Genomic DNA, 26,708 nt, shown 5'->3' with positions numbered 1-26,708 from the left:
TTTGGTTACCGGATCAAGGGGATTTATTAACTTTTGCTACCTTTAATTTCTCCACTACTTCTCCTTTGTTTCCCTCAACACACTCAGACCCCATTTAATGCAGAGGATGCATTCCTCAGAGGTGGAGAGCTATGTAAATCAGTGCTATGCAGGGTCTGAGTGTATGTCTTATATTTTTGTCTTCTGTATTACCTCAGCTACATATTTTTTCTGCATTTTTCCTCCAATCTCTACTTTTAAGGTCCACATGTACTTTGAATATTTTGCAGGCAGTTAGCACCAACACAATGGTTGTGAACGATTTTTCATAACCTTTTTTCCTCCTCTGTTAATATTTCTTTCTCTCACTTGTAGAAACATTTGGTTGCAGACCCTCTGCATTTCCCCTTGCTAGACTGCTCCACAAAGTGGTGTGGAGAAGCAAATTAGTAACGTGGCCACAGGCAATAATCAATTATTTTTGCACTGCTGGTTTGAGGAAGATCTACAAAGGGGTATGACCCAGGCCCATATGATTCCCTTGTGTTGTCAGGACTTAGAAATTTCTCAACCTGCTCTGAATGTGAGTGATGATTCCAGATCTTCTATCAACCCAAGGTATGATTCTGTCAACCTACTCTTGATCAACAAAGTACAATATAAATGGACCACAGAATGTTTCTGTTCATCTGGCCCATTACAGTAAGCAGACAGTTACCTATGCTTGCCAATCCTTTGAGTGTTCTTAATGCTTTTGGGTACTGATTGGTAAGGCTCTGTGGGGCTTGGGCCCTTCCTGCTGAACCTGACCCTAGAAATATTTTGACAAGTTCAAATGAGGGGTTTAACCCATAATGTTACCCATTCATTTCCTTACATAGATGCTGTCTGACCCACTGAATTCCTCTAGCATGTTGTTTGTTGCTGCCAAATCCAGTATCTGCAATCTCTTTTGTCTCCAGTCATAATCACACTTCGTAGCTGTGAACATGCTTAAAAGTTCTTGCACATCTAGGATTGTGTCAATTATCCAAAAGTATAATTTACCTGAATCTTCATCTTCCTGTGTCCCACCTGTTTTTCCATTGTACCGAGTGGGGTTACTGAACTACATTGTATGCCAAGCGCAAATTAAGTGAGAATATTTCCACCATAAATGCTGGAAAACAAATCAAGGCCAGTCTATATGTTGCTTTTTTTTCTTTTCAGGTTTCAATTGTATGGAATGGGAACTTGATCAGCTTGCTAAGGAGCCTCTTTTTCATCGGAATTGATGCTAAAAACCCAGTCCTTCAGTCTATTGAAAACGAGGTCCACTGGCGGCTGAGACGGCTAACTTTTAAACATCTCACTTCGCTTCTTGACTACTACACCAGTTTTGCACAGTCAGAGCAACAGAAGGTGTTGCTAAGTGATATAATAAAACATGTGGAATTGAGGTGGGCAGAGATCACGGATGCAAAGACTGTGGCCTTGTTAATGACGAAGGTTGGACGCCTGTCGGATGCACTGATGGACAAACTGGAAGATAAGGTATACAGGACTCACTCAATGTATGTTATAAACAACATAGGAATAACTAGCATCCTTGTACAAGATTGACCTTGTTCTTGGTTGTGCTGTCAGCATTGTCTCAGTGTTGGCAAGTCCCACCCCAGAGATTTAAGTGTTTAATTCACTTCTACAATGCTGTGGAAACAGCACTGTTGAGGTTGCTGCTTTCAGAATGAAACTTGCCCAGTCTGCTCCCTCTTCTGGTTGTAAAGGATCCCATGGCACCAAAGGAAGACAAAAAATGTAGTTGTCCCAGTGTCTTAGTCATATAGCACAGAAACAGACCCTTAAGCTCAACCAATCCATGCTGAACAGTGTCCATCTAAGCTAATCTCATTGGCCCTTATTCCTCTAAACCTTTTCCACCCATGTGCCTGTCCAAGTGCCTTTTAAATTTTGGCAATGTACCTTCTCAACCACTTCTAGCAGTTCATTTTATACAAGGATCACCCTCTGGGTTTAAAAAAAAAGTTGCCCCCTCAGGTTCTTACTAAACCTTTGCCTCCTCATTTAAACTTATGCCCTCTAGTTCTTGATTCCCCAGCCTAGGGGAAGAAACACTGTGCATTCACATCCTCTATGCTCCACATGATTTTGTACATCTCTAAAAGATCATCCCTAATTCTCCTATGCTCCAATGAATAAAATCCTAGCCTGCTCAGCTTTCTTTCCATTACACAGTCCCTTGAGACCTGGCAAACATCTTTGTAAATCTTTTCTGCATTCTTCCCAGCTTAATGGCACCATTCCTATAGCAGAGTGTTCAAAGCTGAACACGATATTCCAAATGCAGCATACTCAGCATCCTGGCTGTTGAAGGCCAGTGGGCAAAAAGCCTTTTTCACCACACTCTCTACTTACGGCCTCACTTTTAGGGAGCTATGTACTTGTTCTCCTCAATCCCCTTATTCTGCAAAATTCTCTAGGACCTTACCGATTACTGTGAAAGCCCTATCCTGATTTGTCTTTCCAGAATAAAACACCTCATCCTTAACTGAATTAAAGTCCATTTGCCTTCATCTGCACTTGATGATTCTTGATAATTCTTAATGAGCATCTTCAGTGTATACAACACCTATTTTAGTGACATTTGCAAATTTACTAAAAGTGTCTCTACATTGTCATCCAATTTATTGATATACGTGAAAAATAACAATCGGCCCACCACTGGTCATTGACCTTCAGTCTGAAAAGCAATCTTTCACCATCACGCTCTGCTTCCTACCATAAAGCCAATTGTGCAGCCAATTAGCTCTTGCTGGATTCCCATTGATCTAACTGTCAGAAACAGTCTACCAAGCAGACGCTTATTAAAGGTCTTACTGAAGTGTATATACAGTTGCAAGAAAAAGTTGATGAACCTTTGGCAATTACATAGTTTTTTGCATTAATTACTCATAAAATGTGGTCTGATCTTCATGAAGTCACAATAATAGACAATCTGCCTAAACTAATAACACACAAACAAGTGTACTACTTCTCATTGATACTGACTGCACTATTTAAACAATCACGATCTAGGTTCAAAAAAGTACGTGATCCTTTGGGATAATGCCTTCTACAAAAACTATCTGGAGTCAGGTGTTCCCATCAGTGAGCTGGGATTGGAGATGCCCTGCCCTGTAAAAAAGACACATGAAGTCAGGTTACTGACAGAAAACACAAAGTGCACTGCAGATGCTGTGGTCAAAGCAACACGTACAACACACTGGAGGAACTCAGCAGGTCGGGCAGCATCCGTGGAAATGAACAGTCAATGTTTTGGGCCGAGACCCTTCGTCAGGACTGAAGAGGGAGGGGGCAGGGGCCCTATAAAGAAGGTGGGGAGAGGGTGGGAAGGAGAAGGCTGGTAGGTGCCAGGTGAAAAACCAGTCAGAGGAAAGATCAAGGGGTGGGGGAGGGGATAGGCAGGAAAGGTGAAGAAGGAATGTAAGGGGAAAGCACTGTGTAGTAGAAGAAGGCAGAATCATGAGAGAGGTGATAGGCAGCTGGAGGAGGAGGCAGAGTGAAACTGGGATGGGGGAAGGAGAGGGAGGGAATTACCGAAAGTTGGAGAATTCAATGTTCATGCCAAGTGGCTGGAGACTACCCAGACAGTATATGAGGTGTTGCTTCTCCAACCTGAGTTTGGCCTCATCATGGCAGTAGAGGAGGCCATCTATGGACATATCTGAATGGGAATGTGAAGCAGAGTTGAAGTGGGTGGCAACCGGGAGATCCTGTCTGTTGTGGCGGACAGAGTGGAGGTGGTTGAAGTGGGTGGCAACCGGGAGATCCTGTCCTCTACATCGGTGAGACCTGACGCAGATTGGGGGACCGCTTTGTCGAGGCTCCTGGTGCGGCCTCCTCAACATTGGCGAGACCCGACGCAAATTGGGGGACCGCTTCGTCGAGCACCTCCGCTCTGTCTGCCGTTGATTGATGAAAGAGATACAGGCTGCAGAAGTGGGTATCTGATAGGAGAGGACAGAAGACATGGAAGAAAGAAAAGGGGGAGTAGCACCAGAGGAAGTTGACAAGTAGGTAAGGAGATAAGGTGTGTGAGGGGAATGGGGAATAGCGAAGGGTGCGGTAGGCATTACTAGAAGTTTGAGAGATTGATGTTTATGCCATCAGGTTGGAAGCTACCCAAGTGGAATTTAAGGTGTTGCTCCTCCAACCTGAGTGTGGCCTCATTGTGACAGTTGAGGTGGCCATGGACTGAGATGTCTGAATGGGAAGGGGAGTTAAAGTGGGTGACCACTTGGAGATCCTGCTTTTTCTGGCAAATGGAACATAGGTGCTTGATGAAGCATTCTCCTTATCTGCATTGGGTTTTACCAATATACAGGGAACTGGATAGAGTAGGTGACCCTAACAGACTTGCAGGTGAAGTGTTGGCTCAACTAGAAGGATTGTTTGGGTCCCTGAATGATAGTGAGGGAGAAGGTGTAGGGCCAGCTGTAGCACTTGTTCTGCTTGCAAGGATAAGTGAAGATGGGTCCTCACCTAATCCTCCCGCCACCCACCAAAAATAGGGTTCCTCTTGCTCTGAACTACCATCCCACCAGCCTCTTTGTCCAGCATATAATTCTGCATAACTTCCGCCATCTCCAGCAGGATCCCACCACCAGGCTCATCTTTTCCTCTCCCATCCCCCACTTTCTGCTTTCCGCAGGCATTGCTCCCTATGCGACTCCCTTGTCAGTTCGTTCCTCCCCACTGATCTCCCCCCTGGCATTTATCCTTTTACCCAGTCCTGCTGAAGGGACTTGGCCTGAAACGTCAACAGTATTCTTTTCCATAGATGCTGTGGGTCCTGAGTTGCTCCAGCATTTTGTGCCACCCAGTTGAGATGCTATGGAATGACCTGAAGACGCTGTTCATGCAAGGTATCCCAGAAATATTGATGAACTAAAACAGTTTTGTATGGAGGAATGGTCTAAACTCTCTCCTGGTCATTGTGCAAATCTGATCAGCAGCCACAGTAAACGCTTGGTAGAGGTTATTGCTGTTAAAGGATGTTCTACCAGTTACTAAATAGAGGGGTTCACATACTGTACTTTTTCCAGCCTGGACTATAAATAATACAAAGTGTACAATAAAGACATGAAAAATACAATTATTCATGTGTTATTGGTTTAAACTGATTGTGTTTGTCTATTATTGTGACTTAGACGAAGATCAGACCATATTTTATGAGTAATTACTGCAGAAAGACAGGTAATTGCAATGGGTTCACCAACCTTTCCTTGCAACTGTATACCACATCTACCACCCTGCCATATCAACCTTCTTGCTTGCTTCTTCAAAGAACTCAGGAGATATGCCTAGCAATTACAGGCCTGTCAGTTTGACATCAGTGGTGGGTAAATTAATGGAAAGTATTCTTAGAGATGGTATATATAATTATTTGGATAAACAGGGTCTGATTAGGAACAGTCAGCATGGATTTGTGCGTGGAAGGTCATGTTTGACAGATCTTATTGAATTTTTTGAAGAGGTTACAAGGAAAGTTGACGAGGGTAAAGCAGTGGATGTTGTCTATATGGACTTCAGTAAGGCCTTTGACAAGGTTCCGCACGGAAGGTTAGTTAGGAAGGTTCAATCGTTAGGTATTAATAGTAAAGTAGTAAAATGGATTCAGCAGTGGCTGGATGGGAGATGCCAGATGTAGTGGTGGATAACTGTTTGTCAGGTTGGAGGCCGATGACTAGTGGTGCGCCTCAGGGATATGTACTGGGTCCAATGTTGTTTGTCATATACATTAATGATCTGGATGATGGGGTGGTAAATTGGATTAGTAAGTATGCAGATGATACTAAGGTAGTATTGTGGATAATGAAGTAGGTTTTCAAAGTTTGCAGAGAGATTTAGGCCAGTTAGAAGAGTGGGCTGAACGATGGCAGATGGAGTTTAATGCTGATAAGTATGAGGTGCTACATTTTGGTAGGAATAATCCAAATATCCAAATATGACATATATGGTAAATGGTAGGGCATTGAAGAATGCAGTAGAACAGAGTGATCTAGGAATAATGGTGCATAGTTCCCTGAAGGTGGAATCTCATGTGATAGGGTGGTGAAGAAAGCCTTTGGTATGTTGGCCTTTATAAATCAGAGCATTGAGTATAGGAGTTGGGATGAAATGTTAAAATTGTACAAGGCATTGGTGAGGCCAAATTGGGAGTATTGTGTACAGTTCTGGTCATCGAATTATAGGAAAGATGTCAACAAAATAGAGAGAGTACAGAGAAGATTTACTAGAATGTTACCTGGGTTTCAGCACCTAAGTTACAGGGAAAGGTTGAACAAGTTAGGTCTTTATTCTTTGGAGCATAGAAGGTTGAGGGGGGGACTTGATAGAGGTATTTAAAATTATGAGGGGCATAGATAGAGTTGACGTGGATAGGCTTTTTTCATTGAGAGTAGGGGAGATTCAAACGAGGACATAAGTTGAGAGTTAGGGGGCAAAAGTTTAAGGGTAACACGAGGGGGAATTTCTTTATTCAGAGAGTGGTAGCTGTGTGGAACGAGCTTCCGGTAGAAGTGGTAGAGGCAGGTTCGGTATTGTCATTTAAAGTAAAATTGGATAGGTATATGCACAGGAAAGGAATGGAGGGTTACGGGCTGAGTGCCGGTCAGTGGGACTAGGTGAGAGTAAGCGTTCGGCACAGACTAGAAGGGCCGAGATAGTTTTTTTCCGTGCTGTAATGGTTATATGGTTGTATGATCTCCCACACACAAAGACTATCCCAATGCTTGGACCAGCTAAAGAAGCTAATCTGGACTTTGTTTTAGTGCTATTTGTAGGCCATTGCTTAATACCAGTTAATCACATTATTTACTTGATTCCAACCGAAAACACTTGTCTTCATAAAGCAGACTTCATTTTTAAATCTCTTTGGAGTATCATGGGATTGTGAAAGGTGCTATATCATTCTAAGTTTATAAAAGTTTTAGTCTTCTGAGTCGACATGGAATATGCAATTTCACTGTGCATTTGTCAACTTCATGTTTCAGTGCTTGGAACTGGCTGAACATTTCACTCCTGATGACACAAGAAAAGTGATGCTGGCCTTGGCAATTCAAAATCGGCGGTCTGTTCCCTTGCTACGTGCCCTGTCATACCACTTCATGCAAAAGTACTTTGATCTCAAGACTGAATTACTGATTGACATGGCTTTTGCTTATGGTAAGTGCAAATCAATGACCAAATCATATAAACTTAACCAAATGCAAGTGAAATGTCCGTTGTGTGGGTCTTTGCAATCTGTGTTTAGCTCTGATTGCTAGGTAATTAAGCTTGCAAGCCTAGCGCCAGATTCATGAACCGACATTCTACTCAAACTCTATTTTGACAAGAGGAAGGGGAAGGGTTCATCCCATAATACCATGACATATTGCAACATTTAAAAAATAAAGTGTCTGCTTTTTAGAAACAAAGTAGTTTAATAAAAATAATAGCTGCTCAAAGTTTAATATTGGCTTCTTATATTTCCACAGGAAAGCTGAATTTCCAACAGACGCAGGTTTTCCAGCGGCTGGCCTCTGAACTTCTCCCCAGAGTACCAGAGTTGAGTCCCCTTGATGTCATGCGATGCACAAAGTCATTTGCTTACCTGAAGTGGCTCAACCTACCTTTGTTTGAAGCTCTAGCACAGGTGAAGTTGCAATTATTAACTTTGAAATTGGAGCTAGTTTGATCATTTCCATTTTCCTACTTTACCCTGATCTTCTGTTCTCTTAAAAGTCTTCGTTGGGTCTGCCTAACACTTAGCAGCTAATAATGTGTTACATATTACCTTGCATAATATTCTTCAATGTCTTGCTGTGACCAATAAACTTTTGAGATTTTAATTTAGGTACGTAATTCGATTGGAGAGCATTCATCCCTTTGCCAGGTGCCATAATAAAATTATCGATTTTAGAACCATAGAAAACCTACAGCACAATACAGGCCCTTCGGCCCTCAAAGTTGTGCCGAACAAGTCCCTACCTTAGAAATTACTAGGCTTACCCATAGCCCTCATTTTAGATGCTAATTCATATCTTCCAAAATTAAACTGAGAAAGTAAAATGTAAATTGACTCTCTTGAAGACAATGTGCTTCATAATCCTGTATGGAGATTCCTGGTTTCTCCTTTAGAACGTAAAACAGTATAGTTTAGAAACAAGCTCTTCAGCCTACGAGCAACACACATCAAATGCTGGTGGAACGCAGCAGGCCAGGCAGCATCTATAGGAAGAAGCACTGTAGACGTTTTGGGCCGAGACCTTTCATCAGGACATCTGCAGATTTCCTCGTGTTTGTGTTTTTTAATTCACTACTGCTTCAGCCTACGATGTCTGTTATGAGCATGATGTCAAATTAAACTCAATCTCTTCTGCCTACGCATGATCCATACCTCTCTGGTCTCTTCATATGAATCACAATACAGGAAGGAGATGCAAAGCCTTGTCACATGGTGTCATGACAACAAATTTTCTCCCAGTGTCAGATAAATAAAAATGAGGTCATTGACTTCAGCAAGATGCACCAGTGCACGATCCTGTCGTCATCAATGGTGCTGAGGTAGAGAAATTGAGAGTTTCAAGTTCCTAAGGGTGAAGGACACTATTAGACTTGTGCTTGTCAACTAAATTGAGGTCACTACCAAGAAGGCTTGCTGGTGCCTTGGCTTGTTCCATGGAAAGCATCTTATCCAGATGTACATCAGCTTGGTATAACAAATTCTCTGTCCATGACCTCAAGAACATACAGAGAGTTATAGACACAGCTCAGCACATCATGAAAACCAGCCTTCCCTCCTTGGAATGTGTTTTCTTGCTGCCTTGTTAAGCTAGCCAGTATAATCAAGGATCCCACCCACCCTGGAAATTCTCTTTGCTCCCCTCTCCCATTGAGCAGAAGATTGAAAGTACATACCATCAATCTCAAGGACAGCTGTACCACTGTTATAAGATTAGTGAATGGTTCTTTAGTATAATAAGATGGACTCTTGATCACACAATCTACCTCGCTGTGACCTTGCACCTTACTGTCTACATATATTGCACTTTCTCTGTACTGTAACACTAATCTGCACTCTGTTATTCTTTTATCAGGCCTCACCTCAGCTTCTTGACACTCCAGAGAAAACAACTGGCTTTTCCAAGTTTGTCCAATCTCTCCTATAGCGCAAACCCTCTAATCTGGCCAATGTGCATGTAAATTTCTTCTGTACCCTTCCCAGAATCTCTAAGTTCAGCTTATTTTGGCAACATGACTTTCTGACTGTAACACTCAGTGCCCTGACCAATGAAGGCAAACATGTCATACATCTTGTTTACCTCTCTATTGACTGTTTTATTTGATAAAAGCACAGAATGTCATATAATCCGTCTTGATTGGTAAATTAGAAAATTTGTACAAGGATGGTATATGCAAAGAAAAGGCAGTTAGAGGTTGGTATCTACCGTAATTGAGAAATACAACTTGTTTATGTATACAGTAGTGGATTTCTGGGAGGGAATACTCAATTATTTGGGAGCTACGATCAAATTCAGATGGTTTATAACAGAGTATTATACCTGAAAGTGAGTTATGGACATGGTGTGTACGTAGAAAAGTAAGTATTTAAGAAGATTAAGGAGAATACCTAATACCATTCTAGAGACTAGGTTTGTTGATTTCTGTGCTTTTGACTTTTGAAGTTTGGAAAAGGTGCAGATAAATTAATGTATTGCATTATTGTATTCAGTATGTATACGAGCACTGTGACGAGATGACTGAAGTGCAGCTCTGTAACATCATCATGGCCTTCGCTCGTCTTAATTATCAACCAGCCACTGGAGAGACCTTCTTTGCTAAGGTAGGGATGGTGAGAGAGAATGTATTATCTTTAGGACAACTGTATCTCAGTGGTAGCTTACTTTACTCAGAGTGAGAAAGCTGGGATTGGTATTATAGTGAAGTGTGGAAGGTGCGCTTGTGTAAAATTGTTCTTGTTTTCAGCAGTGATGGCTGTATTTAGTCTCTTTGAAAAAAAAATTCAGCATTTCAGGACTTGCAATCCAGTTGTAGGAACTTGGATGGTGGAGGAATGCTGAATTTCATTTACCCTTTGTGTTAAAATAATTTCTTCATGATCAAGTTCTGAATTTAATTTACTGTATGTCCCTGTGTTTATAATTCTCTCACCAGAAGAATAGTTTCCTATTAAAAGATTTCACCACTTTGTGCTTGCAATGCCTTTATAAAATAAACATCTGAGCCTTATCACTACTTTGGTGAATGTTGCCTCTATTTCTTCCAATGCCAATCTATCCACATTGCTCTGTACAACTGAAGTGCTGTCTTAATTGCTGTCCTTGCCTTTTGTATTTGTAACTTTAAAATGATATTTTTGCAGCTGGATACCTAATTTAGTTTTAATTTATTCATTTACTGGATATAGGCATTATAAGAAGATAAATATTTATTGTCCATGCATAATTCCTTTTGATAAGGTGGTGGTGAATGACATTCTTGAACTATTGCAGTCTTGGTGAAGCTCTTTGCATAGTCTTGTTGGGTAGGGTGTTCCAGGATTTAAAACCAGTAATAATGAAGGAATTGTTATGAATTTCTGGGTCAAAATGGTGGGTGACTTCGAAATAATGGTGTTCCTTTGCTATTCCCAACTCCTCACTATTTAATCTTCAATATTTCTTGATCCAAAGCGGATCTCTTTACTCTTGGTTTCTTTGGCTATGAGGGACAAAATTGGCTCTTGTTTGCTCTCTACTCTGTCTGTTATCAACAGGGCCAGAATATAGCTTAATTGATCACCATTATGGTTTAGTATCACCATAAGAAATAAAAGCAGGAGTAGACCATTTGTCCTTTTGTGCTTGCCCTGCCATTCCATCAGGTAATGTCTGATCTTCTACCTCAGCTGCACTTGTCTGCACTAAGCCCACATCCACTGATAGTCTGATTTCTAAAGAAACATGCGGATTGGTTCACTGTATCGATGGCTATTGGCATCCAGGAGAATGTGAGCAAAAAGTTGAAAGTATATTGTAATTTTGTTAATATTCTTTTAAAATTTTTTTGTGAAGTAGTAGCATTACATTAGAAACAGTTGGCAGGACCAGTGGAAGACAGGATACTTTCAATAAGATCTAATTTTATTTTTGTCTCCAGATTCACAATAAACTTAACAGTGCCCTGTTGGAGATGGATCCATTCCTGCTGGTTGATTTGGTATGGTCACTTTGTATATTACAACAGGTTAATCCTCTTTACCTCCATCATGTACTTCAACCGCATTTCTACCAAAGAATTACAGGTGAGTCTTGCACTTCAGTCGTTTGTTTAAAATTCTTCTTGTTGAATATCTTGAAGGCCCAAGTTCAGAACTTGTGTTTGAATATTGTACATTTGAATGTCTATGCACTTATAGACAAACAACAGAGAAAAGAATGAAAAGGCTAGAATTTGTCTTTTAATTGCTGCTTATTAACCAGTGTATTTAGGGTTAGGATCTTGCCATCCTCACCTAATCTATATTTGCGTATAACCCTAATCTCAGATAATTGTAGGAAAACAGATTAATTGCTCATCGTTGTTGTAGGCACGTGAAGTGTGCCAATACAGGATGTCACTGGGTTATGAGCGCCTGACTTATGGACACCTGTACAGTGTCTTGAAAAGTATTCAGCCCCCAACACTTAGTTCACATAAATGAGTATTACAACCAGGGATTTTGATCAATTTAACTGAGAATTTTTATTTGTGGATCACATGCTCCTGTTTTCACAGCACAGCCCCCAAAACAGGGAGAATTGTAATGCATGAAATACTAAAAACTCAAAAACTGAAATGCCAGCAGTTCAGAAGAATTCATCCCCCTTTCCTCAGTACTTAGCTCTCACAGCTATCACAGCCAGTAGTCTTTTTGGATAAGTTTGTTGGCATTGCACAATGTAATGGAGTATGATTTTCCCATTCCTCCTTCCAAAATTGCTCAAGTTGTATCAGATTAGTTTGGGAGTGACAGTGGACAGCAATCTTGAGGTCTTGCCAGAGATGTTCGATCATGTTAAGGTCAGGATTCTGACTTGAGACACTCAAGGTCATCAATTTTTTTTTCATTTGAAACCACTCTGTGGTTGCTTTGGCAGTATACTTTGGGATCGATTTTCCTGCTAAAAGACCTCCCCAGTTTAAGCTTTCTGGCCGAGGCTAGCAGGTTTTTAACCAGGATCTCTCTGTATTCATCTTCCTATCAATCCTGACCCTGCTGCTGAAAAGCATTCTATAGCATAATGCCGCCTCCACTATACCTTACATTAGGAATGGTGTCACCTGGTTGATGCGCAGTATTAGGTTTATGTCACATGTACCACTTTATGTTGAGGCCATAAAGTCCCACTTTAGTTTCATCTGACCACAAAACCTTCTTCCATATCTTTATGGGCAGAGATATGCTTTTTTAGTGGTATGTATGGTGTAATTCTAATACTGTGCATCAACCAGTTAACACCATGGTATGGTGGAGGTAGCATCATGCTATGGGAATGCTTTACAGCAGCAGGGACTGGATATCTGGTCAGGATTGATGATAATATGAATGCTGCTAAATACAGAGAGATTCTGGATAACAACCTGCGAGCTTCTGCCAGAAAGATTAAATTGGGGAGGAAGTTCGTATTTCAGCAGAGCAACAACCCAAAGCATGCTGCTAGAGCAACGATGGACTGGCTTTAATTGAAGGAAGTTGATGACATTGAGTGGCCCAATCAGACCTGACCTTAACCCAATCGAATATCTCTGGCAAGACCCTAAGATTGCTTCCACCGCCACTCCCCAAATAACATGGCACAGCTTGACCAATTTTGCAAGGAGGAATGGGCAAATCTTGGTCCACCACATTGTGCAAAGCTAATAGAGACTCATTCAAAAAGACTACTGGCTATAATAGCTACAAAGATGGTTCAACTAAATACTGCGCAAACGGGATGAATACTTTTGAACTGTTGACATTTCAGTTTTTGAAAATTTATTTTTTCATGCTTTACAATCATACAGTGAAACCCCGTTCAAACGTGATCGTTTGGGCAGGGTCGTGCTAAATCAGGGTTCAAGAAAATCAGCGTTCAAACTGACCCAATGTTGACCTAACAGCCTTAAATACGCCAATTTTCACCCTATTTGACCCGTTTTTTGCACATTTACCTTCTGGCAAGTAAATTACCTTTGAATTAAAGAATTCCGCGAATAAATCGTTTTTGTTACTGTAGAGATTAAAACACAAATTAATTTTTAGTAAAGCTTTTTAATACACAAAACACGAAGTGTTGATTCCGGTATCCCGAGGTCTCGTGCAACTTGAGTTTGACTTTTAGTCTTGATTGCATCAAGTGCGTGAAGCTTATCTTTCACAGAAAAGATTTTCTGTTTCTAGTAGTTTGTTCCATTTTGAGCAAAAAAAGAAGGTCCACTGACTCTCACAAAATGCTGGTGGAACGCAGCAGGCCAGACAACATCTGGTCGAGACTCTTCATCAGGACTAATGGAAAAAAGAAGTAGTAAGAGATTTGAAAGTGGGAGGGGGTGGGAAAGACCCAAAATGATAGGAGAAGACAGGAGGGGGAGGGATGAAGCCAGGAGCTGGGAAGTTGATTGGAAAAAGAGATACAAGGCTGGAGAAGGGAGAGTATGGATTGACATGGATGGACATGGAGTCCAATGACTCATCGTGTTTACCGAATTTGCGTTAAATCGGGGCACGTAAGATTGGGGTTTCACTGTACATGTGATTCAAAATTAAAAGCTTTCAATTAAATTGATCAAAATCCTTGGTTGTTATACTTATTTGTGTGAACAAAGGATTGGGGGCTGAATACTTTTTAAAGGCACTGTAGGTACAAATTAATTCTCATAATGTTATTCAGTTCCAAAGTCTGACCTATGACTTTTGAACTGACTAATACCCATTACCCACCCTCTCCCTCTCCCCCATCTTCCTGCTCCCCTCCCCATTTTTAGTAATTGTTCGTTAATGTATCAACCCATTGTAATTCATTTGCTGTAAAACGCTTCATTAAATATGTGAAAAGTGGCAAATGGATGTAACAGAATTTAAACCATCAGTTGAATTGGCTAAGCAAAGTGTGTAACCTTTACATTAATAGATTTTTACAATCTTCACAGTAATTCTCCTATTCCAAGAAAATTAAAGGTTGTTTCTCCCTTTTGCTAAAAATAGATTGAGTCTGTGTTCTACGCAGGCTCCTAGTGCCAGCCAGGTGTGTTTAAATTACCAAAGGTACCTTCAGATGGGGCATTAAATCATTCAGTAAATGAGTTGTAGCCGCCTTTGCAAGAGAAAAAGCTTTCTTGGTGTCTAGAGTAATACTCTTCCTGCAACTATCAGAAGTGAAACTATTGGAACATCATATGAATGAGTTGGAGGAGCTCATTGGGTCAAGCAGCACCTGTGGAGGACAATGGACAGGTGATTTTTCAGGTCAGGACCTTTCATCAGGACTCTCTTGTCCATTTCCCTCCATAGATGCCAACAGTAATTTGTTGTGTGCATCAGCTGTGGATTGCAATCATATCTTAGAGGAACAGTTTCCAGTCGGATTGCAACCTGTTGACTTGCTAATTTGTTTGTATTTCTGTTGGTACCAGAAGGGACCAGGCCACAGAAAGGGGAGAACTATAAACTGAAGTTGGTACATATCAATGCCACAGCTCAACTTGAATGTTCTGACTATAGTGGTCCCTTTTTGCCAAGTCAGTGCCTGGATGCCTGGACCTCAAGAGCCAGGAAGAAGCCAAGCCCACTAAGTAGTGGTGTATGTGAAGCTTTGCAATCTGCCTTTGGAGACCAGACCAAATATCGCTGTGATGTCAGCACATTGTATGGTTGGGTTATTGGTGAGTTGGTAAAATTGTTTTTTCTTTTACTCTCTACCCCGCCCCACCACACCACACACATAATTTTAACTCCTTAAAGCTGACCTTTGGAAAGAGAAACATACTTAACATTTCAGATCGAAAACCCTTTTTCTATTTAAACTCAAGCTTAGTCTGACATTATGATGCAGGACCAAGGGATGTATTAGAGGCTGTTAAATCAAAGCCCTATTCCCAGTTCAGATACGTAAGAATAGAGAGGCTTCATTTTAAGAACAGTATCACAACACTAAGCGGAGAGGTCTGGAGCAGTTTGGTACAGGGTGCTTGTTTGGGATCTTAAAAGAGAACAATAAATACCTGCAATGAGGAAGTAAAAATAAATAGAGGGTAGAACAAAATGGATTACTTTTGAGAGATTTAGCAATTGATTTGTTTTTTTAAAGTTGTTAAAGATAGGTGCAAACACTTAAAGAAATCCCTAGGCAATATTTAGTTGTGAACCAGTTGTTACATAGAAACATAGAAAACCTACAGCACAATACAGGCCCTTTGGCCCACAAAGTTGTGCAGAACATGTCCCTACCTTAGAAGTTACTAGGCTAACCTATAGCCCTCTGTTTTAAGCTCAATGTACCTATCTAAAAGCCTCTTAAAAGACCCTATCGCATCCGCCTCCACCACCATTGCCAGCAGCCCATTCCACACACTCACCACTCTCTGAGTTAAAAACTTACCCCTGACATCTCCTCTGTACCTACTCCCAAGCACCTTGAACCTGTGTCCTCTTGTGGCAACCATTTCAGCCCTGGGAAAAAGCTTCTGACTATCCATACGATCAATGCCTCTCATCATCTTGTACACCTCTATCAAGTCACCTCTCGTCCTCCTTCGCTCCAAGGAGAAAAGGCCGAGTTCACTCAACCTATTCTCATAAGGCATGCTCCCCAATCCAGGCAACATCCCTGTAAATCTCCTCTACACCCTTTCTATGGCTTCTACATCCTTCCTGTAGTGAGGCGACCAGAACTGAGCACAGTACTCCAAGGTCTAACCAGGGTCCTATATAGCTGCAACATTACCTCTCAATTCAATTCAATTCCACGATTGATGAAGGTCAATATACCATACACCTTCTTAACCACAGAGTCAACCTGTGCAGCTGCTTTGAGTGTCCTATGGACTCGGACCCCAAGATCCCTCTGATCCTCCACACTGCCAAGAATCTTACCATTAATACTATATTTTGTCATCATATTTGACCTACCAAAATGAACCACTTCACAGTTATCTTGGTTGAACTCCATCTGTCACTTCTCTGCCCAGTTTTGTATCCTATCAATGTCCCACTGTAACCTCTGACAGCCCTCCACACTATCCACAACACCTCCAATCTTTGTGTCATCAGCAAACTTACTAACCCATCCCTCCACTTCCTCATCCAGGTCATTTATAAAAATCACGAAGAGTAAGGGTCCCAGAACAGATCCCTGAGGCACACCACTGGTCACCAGCCTCCATGCAGAATATAACCCGTCTACAACCACTCTTTGCCTTCTGTGGACAAGCCAGTTCTGGATCCACAAAGCAATATCCCCTTGGATCCCATGCCTCCTTACCTTCTCAGTAAGCCTTGCATGGGGTACCTTATAAATTCTCCTGATAAATTGGTGTGCCCCGTTTCTCAACATAATATTTACTTGACTGTTGCAGTTTGTGAAACTTTGCTGAAACTTAAACCTAACAATCATCCTGTGCTTTTTACACCTTCTAACATAATAACATCCTATTTAAACACAGGCAACCTATACATAACAGGTACTTTCATCCCTTAAAAGAAGCTGCTTTGTAATTTTCTGAAATGTGAGACCTCTTTTCTCATGGAACTCTGGTTCATAATGCATTCCTATGAGAAGTTTGTCTCTCATTAAACCATTTCTTCAGTGATAACAAAGCGACTCGCCACCTAATTTAACAACTGAGCCAACATTTGGCTTGTGAATTAGGAAAATATTTAGCAAATGAGGATATCAGGATGTAATTCAAAAATCAGGGCCCATGGGAGAAAGGGGGCATAAGAGGAGTTCAAGGGGCTAATAGGTTAAAGTATGGTGACTTAGTTTTAAGTGGAGTATAGGCTGAGGGATTACTTTAGACAGCCATGGGTCTTGGCTCTCCACAATGTAATCAGAGAAATTGCTTCAAGATGAAGAGTGCAGCACACTGCCCTCTGAGATATCTGATCAGGTGTCCTCAGACTGGACAGAGAGTGGTAAAGGAGGGGGTTTTGCTGAGACTGTCAACCCAATCAATGCGATGATGTCATCTTCAAATCTTTGAGTCCAGAGTCTTGAGGGAATAAAAATACAAAGTGACAACATTTGTTGTTTCTCTTGCATTTTATGTTTACTTTTTCCAACATAAATTTTGTAAGACTAAATTTTACACTGTATATCAAATTTTTTGGGTAGCAATTTGTGAATTTTTAAGGGTAAATTTCCATAATCCCAACAGTCGTAATGCAATGGTCACCCATATTTCCTTTCACATAGTGACTAAATATAGCTGATAGAGATGCCCATTGATCAAATACACTGAATGTCAGATTTCATGTTTGATTTTAGACTTGTTTTCTTTTTGACATCCTTTCTTCCTTTCTTTAGTAGTATGAAAGGCGTTAATATGGCAGGAAACTCCTTTGCCTGTAATCCTAAGTAGGGTTTTACCAGCAGAATGCCATCCTGCTGTGGTTTCATGTCAGCTTGATTGGAATACTATTACTATTAAAAAATTATGGTTTCTTTGGCCGCAGATGGAGAAGTTCTGATGGATTCTGAGAGTAAGCCTCTTGCCCTCCAGGAGTACACAGCCTTGCACATACTTCAACCTGTGGGGACAATGAGCCTTCCTTCTGGAGCCAAGAGGTAAAGAGTGAGCATACACTGAGACAGTAAATAGCTGCATATTGATTGGAATTTAGTGTTCCCCAAAATAATAGAATGTTGCTGTAATGATGGAGGCTACTCAACCTATTCACCCCATGTTATCTCTCCGCAAACCAGTCTGTTCAATCCCACTTCTCAACACTTCCTCTCAATAATTTATCTAGTTTTCCTTTGAAATTGACAATTGAATTTATTTCCAATTGGTCATGCAGACCAGGTGATGAATACTTGCTATGAGAAATGGTTTTCTTCATGTATCCTCTAGCCCTTCTGCCAGTTGCTTTAAATTGATGCCCATTTGTTCTTGACCAGTAGCATTTGATATGGTGCTGATTCAAAGATCTTTAAGGAAGATAGAAGCTCATGATGTAAAAGTTGGTTGCTAATAAATATCAAGTGGTTCTTTTTCTGATTGGTCAGATATAATCTGTGATATGCCAGGAGAATTGGTGTTGAGGCTTCAACTTTTTACAATTTTATGTTTTATATAAATAATTTGGATGAAAACATTGTGGCTAAAATTGTTGATGACATGAGGATTGGTGGAAGGTAAGCTGTGATGAGGATTTGAGGGAGTTAGCAAGGAATAAATACGGATTAAGTAAGCGGACGAAGGAAACCTGAAATTGTCCATTTTAGTGGGAAAATTTTTAACTATTTTTAACTGTTGAGAGATTACAGAACACTGAGATTAGGAAGTATATGGGTGTCTTAGTGCATAATTTGCAGAAGTCCAGAGAGGAAGTGCAACAAGTAATTGGGAAAGTGAATCAAATGTTATTAGCCAATAGACAGTAGGTGCAGGAGTAGGCCATTCGGCCCTTCTGGCCAGCACCACCATTCACTGTGATCATGGCTGATCATACACAATCAGTACCCCGTTCCTGCCCTCTCCCCATATCCTTTGACCCCGCTATCTATAAGAGCTCTATCTAACACTCTCTTGAATGCATCCAGAGACTTGGCCTCCACTGCCTTCTGGGGCAGAGCATTCCACATATCCACCACTCTGGGTGAAAAAGTTTTTCCGCATCTCTGTTCTAAATGGCCTACCCCTTATTCTTAAACTGTGGCCTGTAGTTCTGGACTCACCCATCAGCGGGAACATGCTTCCTGCCTCCAGGGTGTCCAATCCCTTAATAATCTTATATGTTTCAATCAGATCCCCTATCATCCTTCTAAATTCCAGTGTATACAAGCCCAGTCGCTCCAATCTTTCAACATATGACAGTCCCGCCATTCCGGGAATTAACCTTGTGAACTTACGCTGCACTCCTTCAATAGCAAGAATGTCCTTCCTCAAATTTGGAGACCAAAACTGCACACAGTACTCCAGATGGGGTCTCACCAGGGCCCTATACAGCTGCAGAAGGACCTCTTTACTCCTATACTCAATTCCTCTTGTTATAAAAGCCAGCATGCCATTAGCTTTCTTCACTGCCTGCTGTACCTGCATGCTTGCTTTCATTGACTGATGTACAAGAACACCTAGATCTCGTTGTACTTCCCCTTTTCCTAACTTGACTCCATTTAGATAGTAATCTGCCTTCCTGTTCTTGCCACCAAAGTGGATAACCTCACATTTATCCACATTAAACTGCATCTGCCATACATTTGCCCACTCACCCAACCTGTCCAAGTCACCCTGCATTCTCATAACATCCTCCTGACATTTCACACTGCCACCCAGCTTTGTGTCATCAGCAAATTTGCTAATGTTACTTTTAATCCCTTCATCTAAATCATTAATGTATATTGTAAACAGCTGCGGTCTCAGCATCAAACCTTGCGGTACCCCACTGGTCACAGCCTGCCATTCCAAAAGGGACCCGTTAATCACTACTCTTTGTTTCCTGTCTGCCAGCCAATTTTCAATCCATGTCAGTACTCTGCCCCCAATACCATTTGCCCTAATTTTGCCCACTAATCTCCTATGTGGGACTTTATCAAAAGCTTTCTGGAAGTCCAGGTACACTACATCCACTGGCTCTCCCTTGTCCATTTTCATAGTTATATCCTCAAAAAATTCCAGAAGATTAGTCAAGCATGATTTTCCCTTCATAAATCCATGCTGACTCAGACTGATCCTTCTACTGCTATCCAAATGTGTCGTAATTTTCTCTTTTATAATTGACTCCAGCATCTTTCCCACCACTGATGTCAGGCTAACTGGTCTATAATTCCCTGTTTTCTCTCTCCCTCCTTTCTTGAAAAGTGGGACAACATTAGCCACCCTCTAATCAGCAGGAACTGTTCCTGAATCTATAGAACATTGGAAAATGATTACCAATGCGTCCACGATTTCTAGAGCCACCTCTTTAATTACCCTAGGATGCAGACCATCAGGTCCCGGGGACTTATCAGCCTTCAGACTCAACAGTCTATCCAACACTGTTTCTTGCCTAATATAAATTTCCTTCAGTTCATCCTTTACCCTAGTTCCTTTGGCCACTATTACATCTGGGAGATTGTTTGTGTCTTCCCTAGTGAAGACAGATCCAAAGTACCTGTTCAACTCATCTGCCATTTCCTTGTTCCCCATAATAAATTCACCCGTTTCTGTCTTCAATGGCCCAATTTTGGTCTTAACTATTTTTTTGCTATTCACATACCTAAAGAAGCTTTTACTATCCTCCTTTATATTCTTGGCTAGTTTACCTTCATACCTCATTTTTTCTTGGCGTATTGCCTTTTTTGTTATCTTCTGTTGCTCTTTAAAAGCTTCCCAGTCCTCTGGTTTCCCGCTCATCTTTGATATGTTATACTTCTCCTCTTTTATTTTTATACTGCCCTTTACTTCCCTTGTCAGCCACGGCCGCCCCTTACTCCCCTGAGGATCTTTCTTCCTCTTTGGAATGAACCGATCCTGCACCTTCTGCATTATTCCCAGAAATACCTGCCATTGTTGTTCCACTGTCTTCCCTGCTAGGGTATTGTTCCATTGAACTTTGGCCAACTCCTCCCTCATAGCTCCATAGTTCCCTTTGTTCAACTGTAATACTGACACATCTGATTTTCCTTTCTCCTTCTCAAATTGTAGGTTAAAACATATCATATTATGGTCACTACCTCCTAATGGTTCCTTTACCTCGAGGTCCCTGATCAAATCCGGTTCATTGCACAACACTAAATCTAGAATTGCCTTCTCCCTGGTAGGCTCCAGTACAAGCTGTTCTAAGAGTCCATCTCGGAGGCACTCCACAAACTCCCTTTTTGGGGTCCAGTACCATTCTGATTCTCCCAGTCTACCTGCATGTTGAAATCCCCCATGACAACTGTATCATTACCTTTGCGACATGCCAATTTTAACTCTTCATTCAACTTACACCCTACATCCAGACTGCTGTTTGGGGGCCTGTAGATAACTCCCATTAGGGTTTTTCTACCCTTAGAATTTCTCAGTTCTATCCATACTGACTCTACATCCCCAGATTCTATGTCCCCCCCCCCCCTCGCAAGGGACTGAATATCATTCCTCAGCAACAGAGCCACCCCACCCCCTCTGCCAGTCAGTCTGTCCTTTTGATAAGATGTATACCTTGAATATTCATTTCCCAGGCCCTGTCCGCTTGAAGCCACGTCTCTGTTATTCCCACAACATCGTACTTGCCAATTTCCAACTGAACCTCAAGCTCATCTACTTTATTCCTTATACTTCGTGCATTCATATATAATACTTTTAATTCGGTACTGCCCTCTCCTTTCATATCAATTCCTATTTCACTTGGCCATACTGTATGATCTTTTCTTGAGCTTTCTACTCCATTGATTCTGTTGTCCTTTTTAACTTTTCTTATTTTCACTTTCCCTTTAACTCCATCCTTGTATTTCCAGTTCATCCCCTCTCCCCACTGCTTAGTTTAAACACATCCGTGTTGCAGTGGCAAACCTGTCTGCCAGAATGCTGGTCCCCTGCCTATTAAGGTGCAACCCGTCCCTGTTGTTATTGTTTACTGCTTGGTGGAATTGAATATAAAAGTAGGAAGATTATGCTGAAGTTGCATCGGGTATTGATAAGACCTCACCTAGAGTCCTCTGCGCCCCCCCCCCCCCCCCCCGCCGTTCAGTTGGAATCAATGTATCTCAGGTTAGTACTGGCTCTATATTTTCCCAGTACTCATAGGTGATGCTGACTTGAATATTGGAGCAAACATGGAATCTGCTGTGCCTACAATTAAGCAGTGTGTAAGTATGCTGTAAAAGACATCAGCAAATGCACAAGTTATTGTGGAATAGTTTGTGACAACTTGTGATACATTCTGTGGGGATTTACTTTATTGTTGTTTCCATGCAAGTTTTGCAGTTCCAGTCTCTATCTGAACATCTCTTTAAATTCACAGACTGGCGCTCATGGCTAGGGAATATCCAAATTACATGTCACGAAGCCGAGATTTGTTGGGACGGTTCACAATGGCTCGTCGGCACTTGAATGTTGCTGGATTCTTGGTTGTGGATGTAAGTCTCCAACTCTGAAGTGAGAGTGAACCATCTTTCTAAAAGTTCCTAAAATGCACAGGAGGAAAATCAAAAATATTTAGCCGATAATTCATGAGAGAGGTATCAAAAAAGCATTGGAGAATATTAACTGTTGCTTAAGTTTGGCAAGGATAATGTCCACAAATGCCTTGAAAACAAAGACTGGCCACAAACAGAATTACAGGAGCTATCTGTATTAAAATGGGATCAAAACAATCAAGGGTCCTCTTTGCACATATTTTAACACTCTACAGGTTCTTGGGCTTTAACATTGCTTCTAATGGTTTTGTACCTTAACTATGGCTTTTTTTATTATGAGGGAAGGCTGAATCAATATTGATAATTCAAGTATTAGAACAACTTAATATTATCTGGCAGGAATCAGGTGCTAAAAGATCTAATGAATCTCAAATGGAGAGTTCAAATAGTGAGTCCCAGACTCTTAATACTACACAGTAAACAATTTTGCTTTTTTAAAAATAATTTCTCACCCTCTACTATAACAGCGGCATTCTGTTTGTCTCCTGTCTTCTCTATGAATTCATATTTGTCAGTTTCTGTGGTAAAGGTTTCAGACCACATTTGTCCTTCTAGTCTCTTTTTTCTCTTTAAGTTCTTAATTTTTTCTGTAACATTTCTACTTATAATTGAATATTTAAATATTAAGCAATTTAACAATTAGTTTATTTTAGTCTTTTTCTCAGCACTTCATCCTCATTTCTGCACTTTATTTTATACTTGACACCTCTTCTGTGGCTTCTGATCCACTTTAAGTACTGCTTCTTCTTGGTTGTTAAGCACATTTACTGCCATATTGTTACCTTGTCTGTTGTCTCTCAGAATTACAGGCCACCGATGTTTCCAGGATTTTTTTTTTTTTGTTGTTCTTTTAGATTTGATCTTTTTCTTTGAGTTCCAATACGTAAATCACCTATTTGTTGTAAATGTAAATAATGTGATTCATTCTCTTAGATTCTTGCCTTTATTTGTAAGTTATTGAATGCAACTGGTTATCAGCATCTTTTTTTTAATGTTTCATCTGAGCTCCTTATTTAGTTCTGATCTGGATTTTGCTTTTATATAGATATTAATCACTGTATAAATTATTACAGTGCTTTAATTTGGCCTTCATTAATCGTGGGCTGAGAGGTAATGTTGCAGCTATATAGGACCCTGGTCAGACCCCACTTGGAGTTCTGTGCTCAGTTCTGGTTGCCTCACCACAGGAAGGATGTGGAAGCTATAGAAAGGGTGCAGAGGAGCTTTACGAGGATGTTGCCTGGATTGGGGAGCATGCCTTATGAGAATAGGTTGAGTGAACTTGGGCTTTTCTCCTTGGAGTGACGCGGGATGAGAGGTGACCTGATAGAGCTGTACAAGATGATGAGAGGCATTGATCGTGTGGATAGTCAGAGGCTTTTCCCCAGCACGAAATGGCTAGCACGAGAGGGCATAGTTTTAAGGTGCTTGGAAGTAGGTACAGAGGAGATGTCAGGGGTAGGTGTTTTTTTTTTAAACGCAGAGAGTGGTGAGTGTGTGGAATGGGCTGCCGGCAGCGGTGATGGAGGCAGGAACGATAGGGTCTTTTAAGAGACTCCTGGATGGCTACGTGAAGGTTAGAAAAATAGAGGGCTATGGGTAAAGCCTAGGTAGTTCTAAGGTAGGGACATGTTCGACACAACTTTGTGGGCTGAAGAGCCGGTATTGTGCTGTAGGTTTTCTATGTTTCTATTACACCAATTGTTTGCTTAAAAAACTATCAGGTATCTATTATTTAATATATTAACTGCACAAAGTCCTCAAGTTGAATACAAATAATCCATGGATAAACAATTTCTTCTGTGCATGATACTTGGGTGTTGAGAAAATAATGTGTGTTCGTTATGTTTTGGTTCTGTCTTTCTTCGCAGGTGCCATATTATGACTGGCTTGAACTAAAGTCAGAGTGGCAGAAGGTTGCATACTTGAAGGACAGAATAAGCAAAGCCATAGCTGAAGAAATGGCACAGTGAAGCACAAGGATCAGTGTCTCTCCACTGTGAATCTTGCTTGAAGCTAGGTTGTGAAGACAGAAGTTCCTTCTGGATTGCATGTGATAAAGACCAGTAGAGTCAATGATTTTCATTGTACATACTATATTTTAAATTAAAAGAGTCCATTGGTTCTGCAGTTTATATTTGAGAGGTGCAGAGATTTTATTTGCTAGGTTTACATTATCATATGCAGTCCTGTTTAGCTTTGGAGCACCCAGCTCCCTATAATTTCCAATTTCACCTTTTTAATCCCTTTGCGTGGAAGCAAAAATCCTTTGTTTTATCCAATTCTATACATAATGAGTAATGCTGACCAGTACTTAAGACTCAAAAGACCAAATCATTAGAAGTCAACTACACTTTAAAGACTGAAGTTTGAATTTTTTTTTTGTATTTTGGAGCAATAAAAAAATTCCTTTGTTTAGATTTATCAGACCAGTAATTCTATTGCTTTGTTTCCCTCATTCCTTTTACACCTTCAAATCTCCATTCAGTCAAGACATGTACTGAGCTTCTACCTAGTCTGGGTTCAAAGTACATATACATAATGATATACAACCCTGAGATTTATTTTCTTGTGGGCAATCACTATAAATTCAAGAAATACAGTAGGATCAATGAAAGACTACACCCAATAGGATGGACAACAACCAATGTGCAAAACAAACAACAAACTGCAAATACAGAAGGAAAAAAATAATAAGTAAGCAATAAATATCAAGAACATGAGATGAGGAATCTTAAAAGTGTTGAATAGGTTGTGGGAAAATTTCAATGATTGGGGCAAGTGAAGTTGAGTGAAGTTATTCCCTTTGGTTCAAGAGCCTGCTTGTTGAAGGGTAATAACTATTCCTGAACCTGGTCGTGAGAGTCCTGAGGCTCCTGTATCATCTCCCTGATAGCAGCAGCGAGAAGAAAGCGTGGCCTGAATGGTGGGGATCCTTGATGATGGATGCTGCTTTCCTGCAACAGCACTCCGTGTAGATGTGCTCAATGGTGGGAAGGGCTTTACTGGACCATATCCATCATCTTTTTGCCAGCTTTTCTGTACAAGGGCATTAGTGTTTCCATACTTGACAATGATGAAACCAGTTAATATACTCTCTACCCCAAATTTATAGAAGTTCAAAGTTTTAGATAGCATGGCTAATTGAAAGTAGAGACACTGATGTGCTTTATTCATATTTGCACTTACGTGCTGGACCCAGGTCAGATTCTCTGAAATGATAACACCGAACAATTTAAAGTTACTGAGCCTCTCCACCTCTGATTTTCCCCAATGGGCACTGGCTCAAGGACCTCTGGTTTCCTCCTCCTGAAATCAATAATCATTTTGGTCTTGTTGGCATTGAGTGAGATTGCTGTTGTGGCACCACTCAGCCAGAGTTTGTTTCCCTCCTATATGCTAATTAGTCACCACCTTTGTTTTGGCCAATGACAGTGGTATCATCAGCAAACATAAATGTCATTGGAGCTGTGCTTAGCCTCACAGTTCTAAGTATAAAGTGAGTAGAGCAGGGGGTTAAGCACACAGCCATGTGGTGCACTTGTGCTGAGGGAGATTGTGGAGGGGATGTTGCCAATCTGAACTGAATAGAGTCTGAAAGTGAGGAGATCGAGGATCCAGTTGCACATGGAGGTATTGATTACTTGAAGCTTATTGATTAGTTTTGAGGGGATGATAGTATGGAATGCTGATCTGTAGTCAATGAAGAGCATCCTGATGAATGCATCTTTGCTGTCCAGCTGATCCAGGATGGAGTGAAGAACCAACGAATGGCATCTGTTGTTGACCTGTTGTGACAGTAGCTGAATTAGAGTTGATGGGCTTCATCACCATCCTCTCAAAGCACTTCACAGTGGATGTAAGTGCAACGGGATAGGTTTCCATGTTAAGTAGTGGTATAATTGAAGTCTACTTGAAACAGGTTGGTACCTCAAATTGCCGAAGTGAGAAGTTAAAGACCTCAGTGAACACTCCAGCCAGTTGATCAGCACAGGTCTTTAGTACTCGGTCAGGTACACCATCTGGGCTGGATACTATCTGTGGATTCACCCTCCTGAAGGATGCTGTCATTAGCAGTATGCCTGATGATGTAGAGTGAAGGAAAATAAGTGGGTGCAGTTACTATTACAAGAGAGAAGGTGCTCAAAAAGCTGAAAGACCTAAAGGTACACAAGTCACCTGGACCAGATGAACTGCACCCTGGGGTTCTGAAAGAAGTAGCGTTAGAGATTGTGGTGGTATTAGAAAGGATCTTTCAAAAATAATTGGACTCTGGCATGGTGCCAGAGGACTGGAAAATTGCAAGTGTCACTCCACTCTTTAAGAAATGAAGAAGGCAGCAGA

At 41.0% G+C, this 26,708-nt stretch overlaps 1 protein-coding gene across 1 annotated transcript in view; it reads left to right on the top strand.

The window, feature by feature from the left end:
* The window catches only part of tbrg4 (transforming growth factor beta regulator 4), a 34,754-nt gene extending 9,966 nt beyond the window's left edge, over positions 1–24,788 (top strand). Inside the window, exons 3-11 of the mRNA XM_073049212.1 lie at positions 1,189–1,512; positions 7,035–7,206; positions 7,518–7,675; positions 9,755–9,865; positions 11,182–11,326; positions 14,677–14,925; positions 17,717–17,828; positions 22,190–22,304; positions 24,236–24,788. Coding sequence (XP_072905313.1) covers positions 1,189–1,512; positions 7,035–7,206; positions 7,518–7,675; positions 9,755–9,865; positions 11,182–11,326; positions 14,677–14,925; positions 17,717–17,828; positions 22,190–22,304; positions 24,236–24,337 — 1,488 coding nt within the window. The 3' untranslated portion in view covers positions 24,338–24,788. The remainder of the gene's footprint in view (positions 1–1,188; positions 1,513–7,034; positions 7,207–7,517; positions 7,676–9,754; positions 9,866–11,181; positions 11,327–14,676; positions 14,926–17,716; positions 17,829–22,189; positions 22,305–24,235) is intronic.
* The last annotated feature ends 1,920 nt before the right edge of the window (positions 24,789–26,708 follow it).

This window comes from Hemitrygon akajei, chromosome 1, assembly GCF_048418815.1.
Source record: "Hemitrygon akajei chromosome 1, sHemAka1.3, whole genome shotgun sequence".
Lineage (NCBI taxonomy): Eukaryota > Metazoa > Chordata > Chondrichthyes > Myliobatiformes > Dasyatidae > Hemitrygon > Hemitrygon akajei.
Note: the sequence above shows the minus strand (reverse complement) of the source record. Positions and strands in the feature narration are given on the sequence as shown.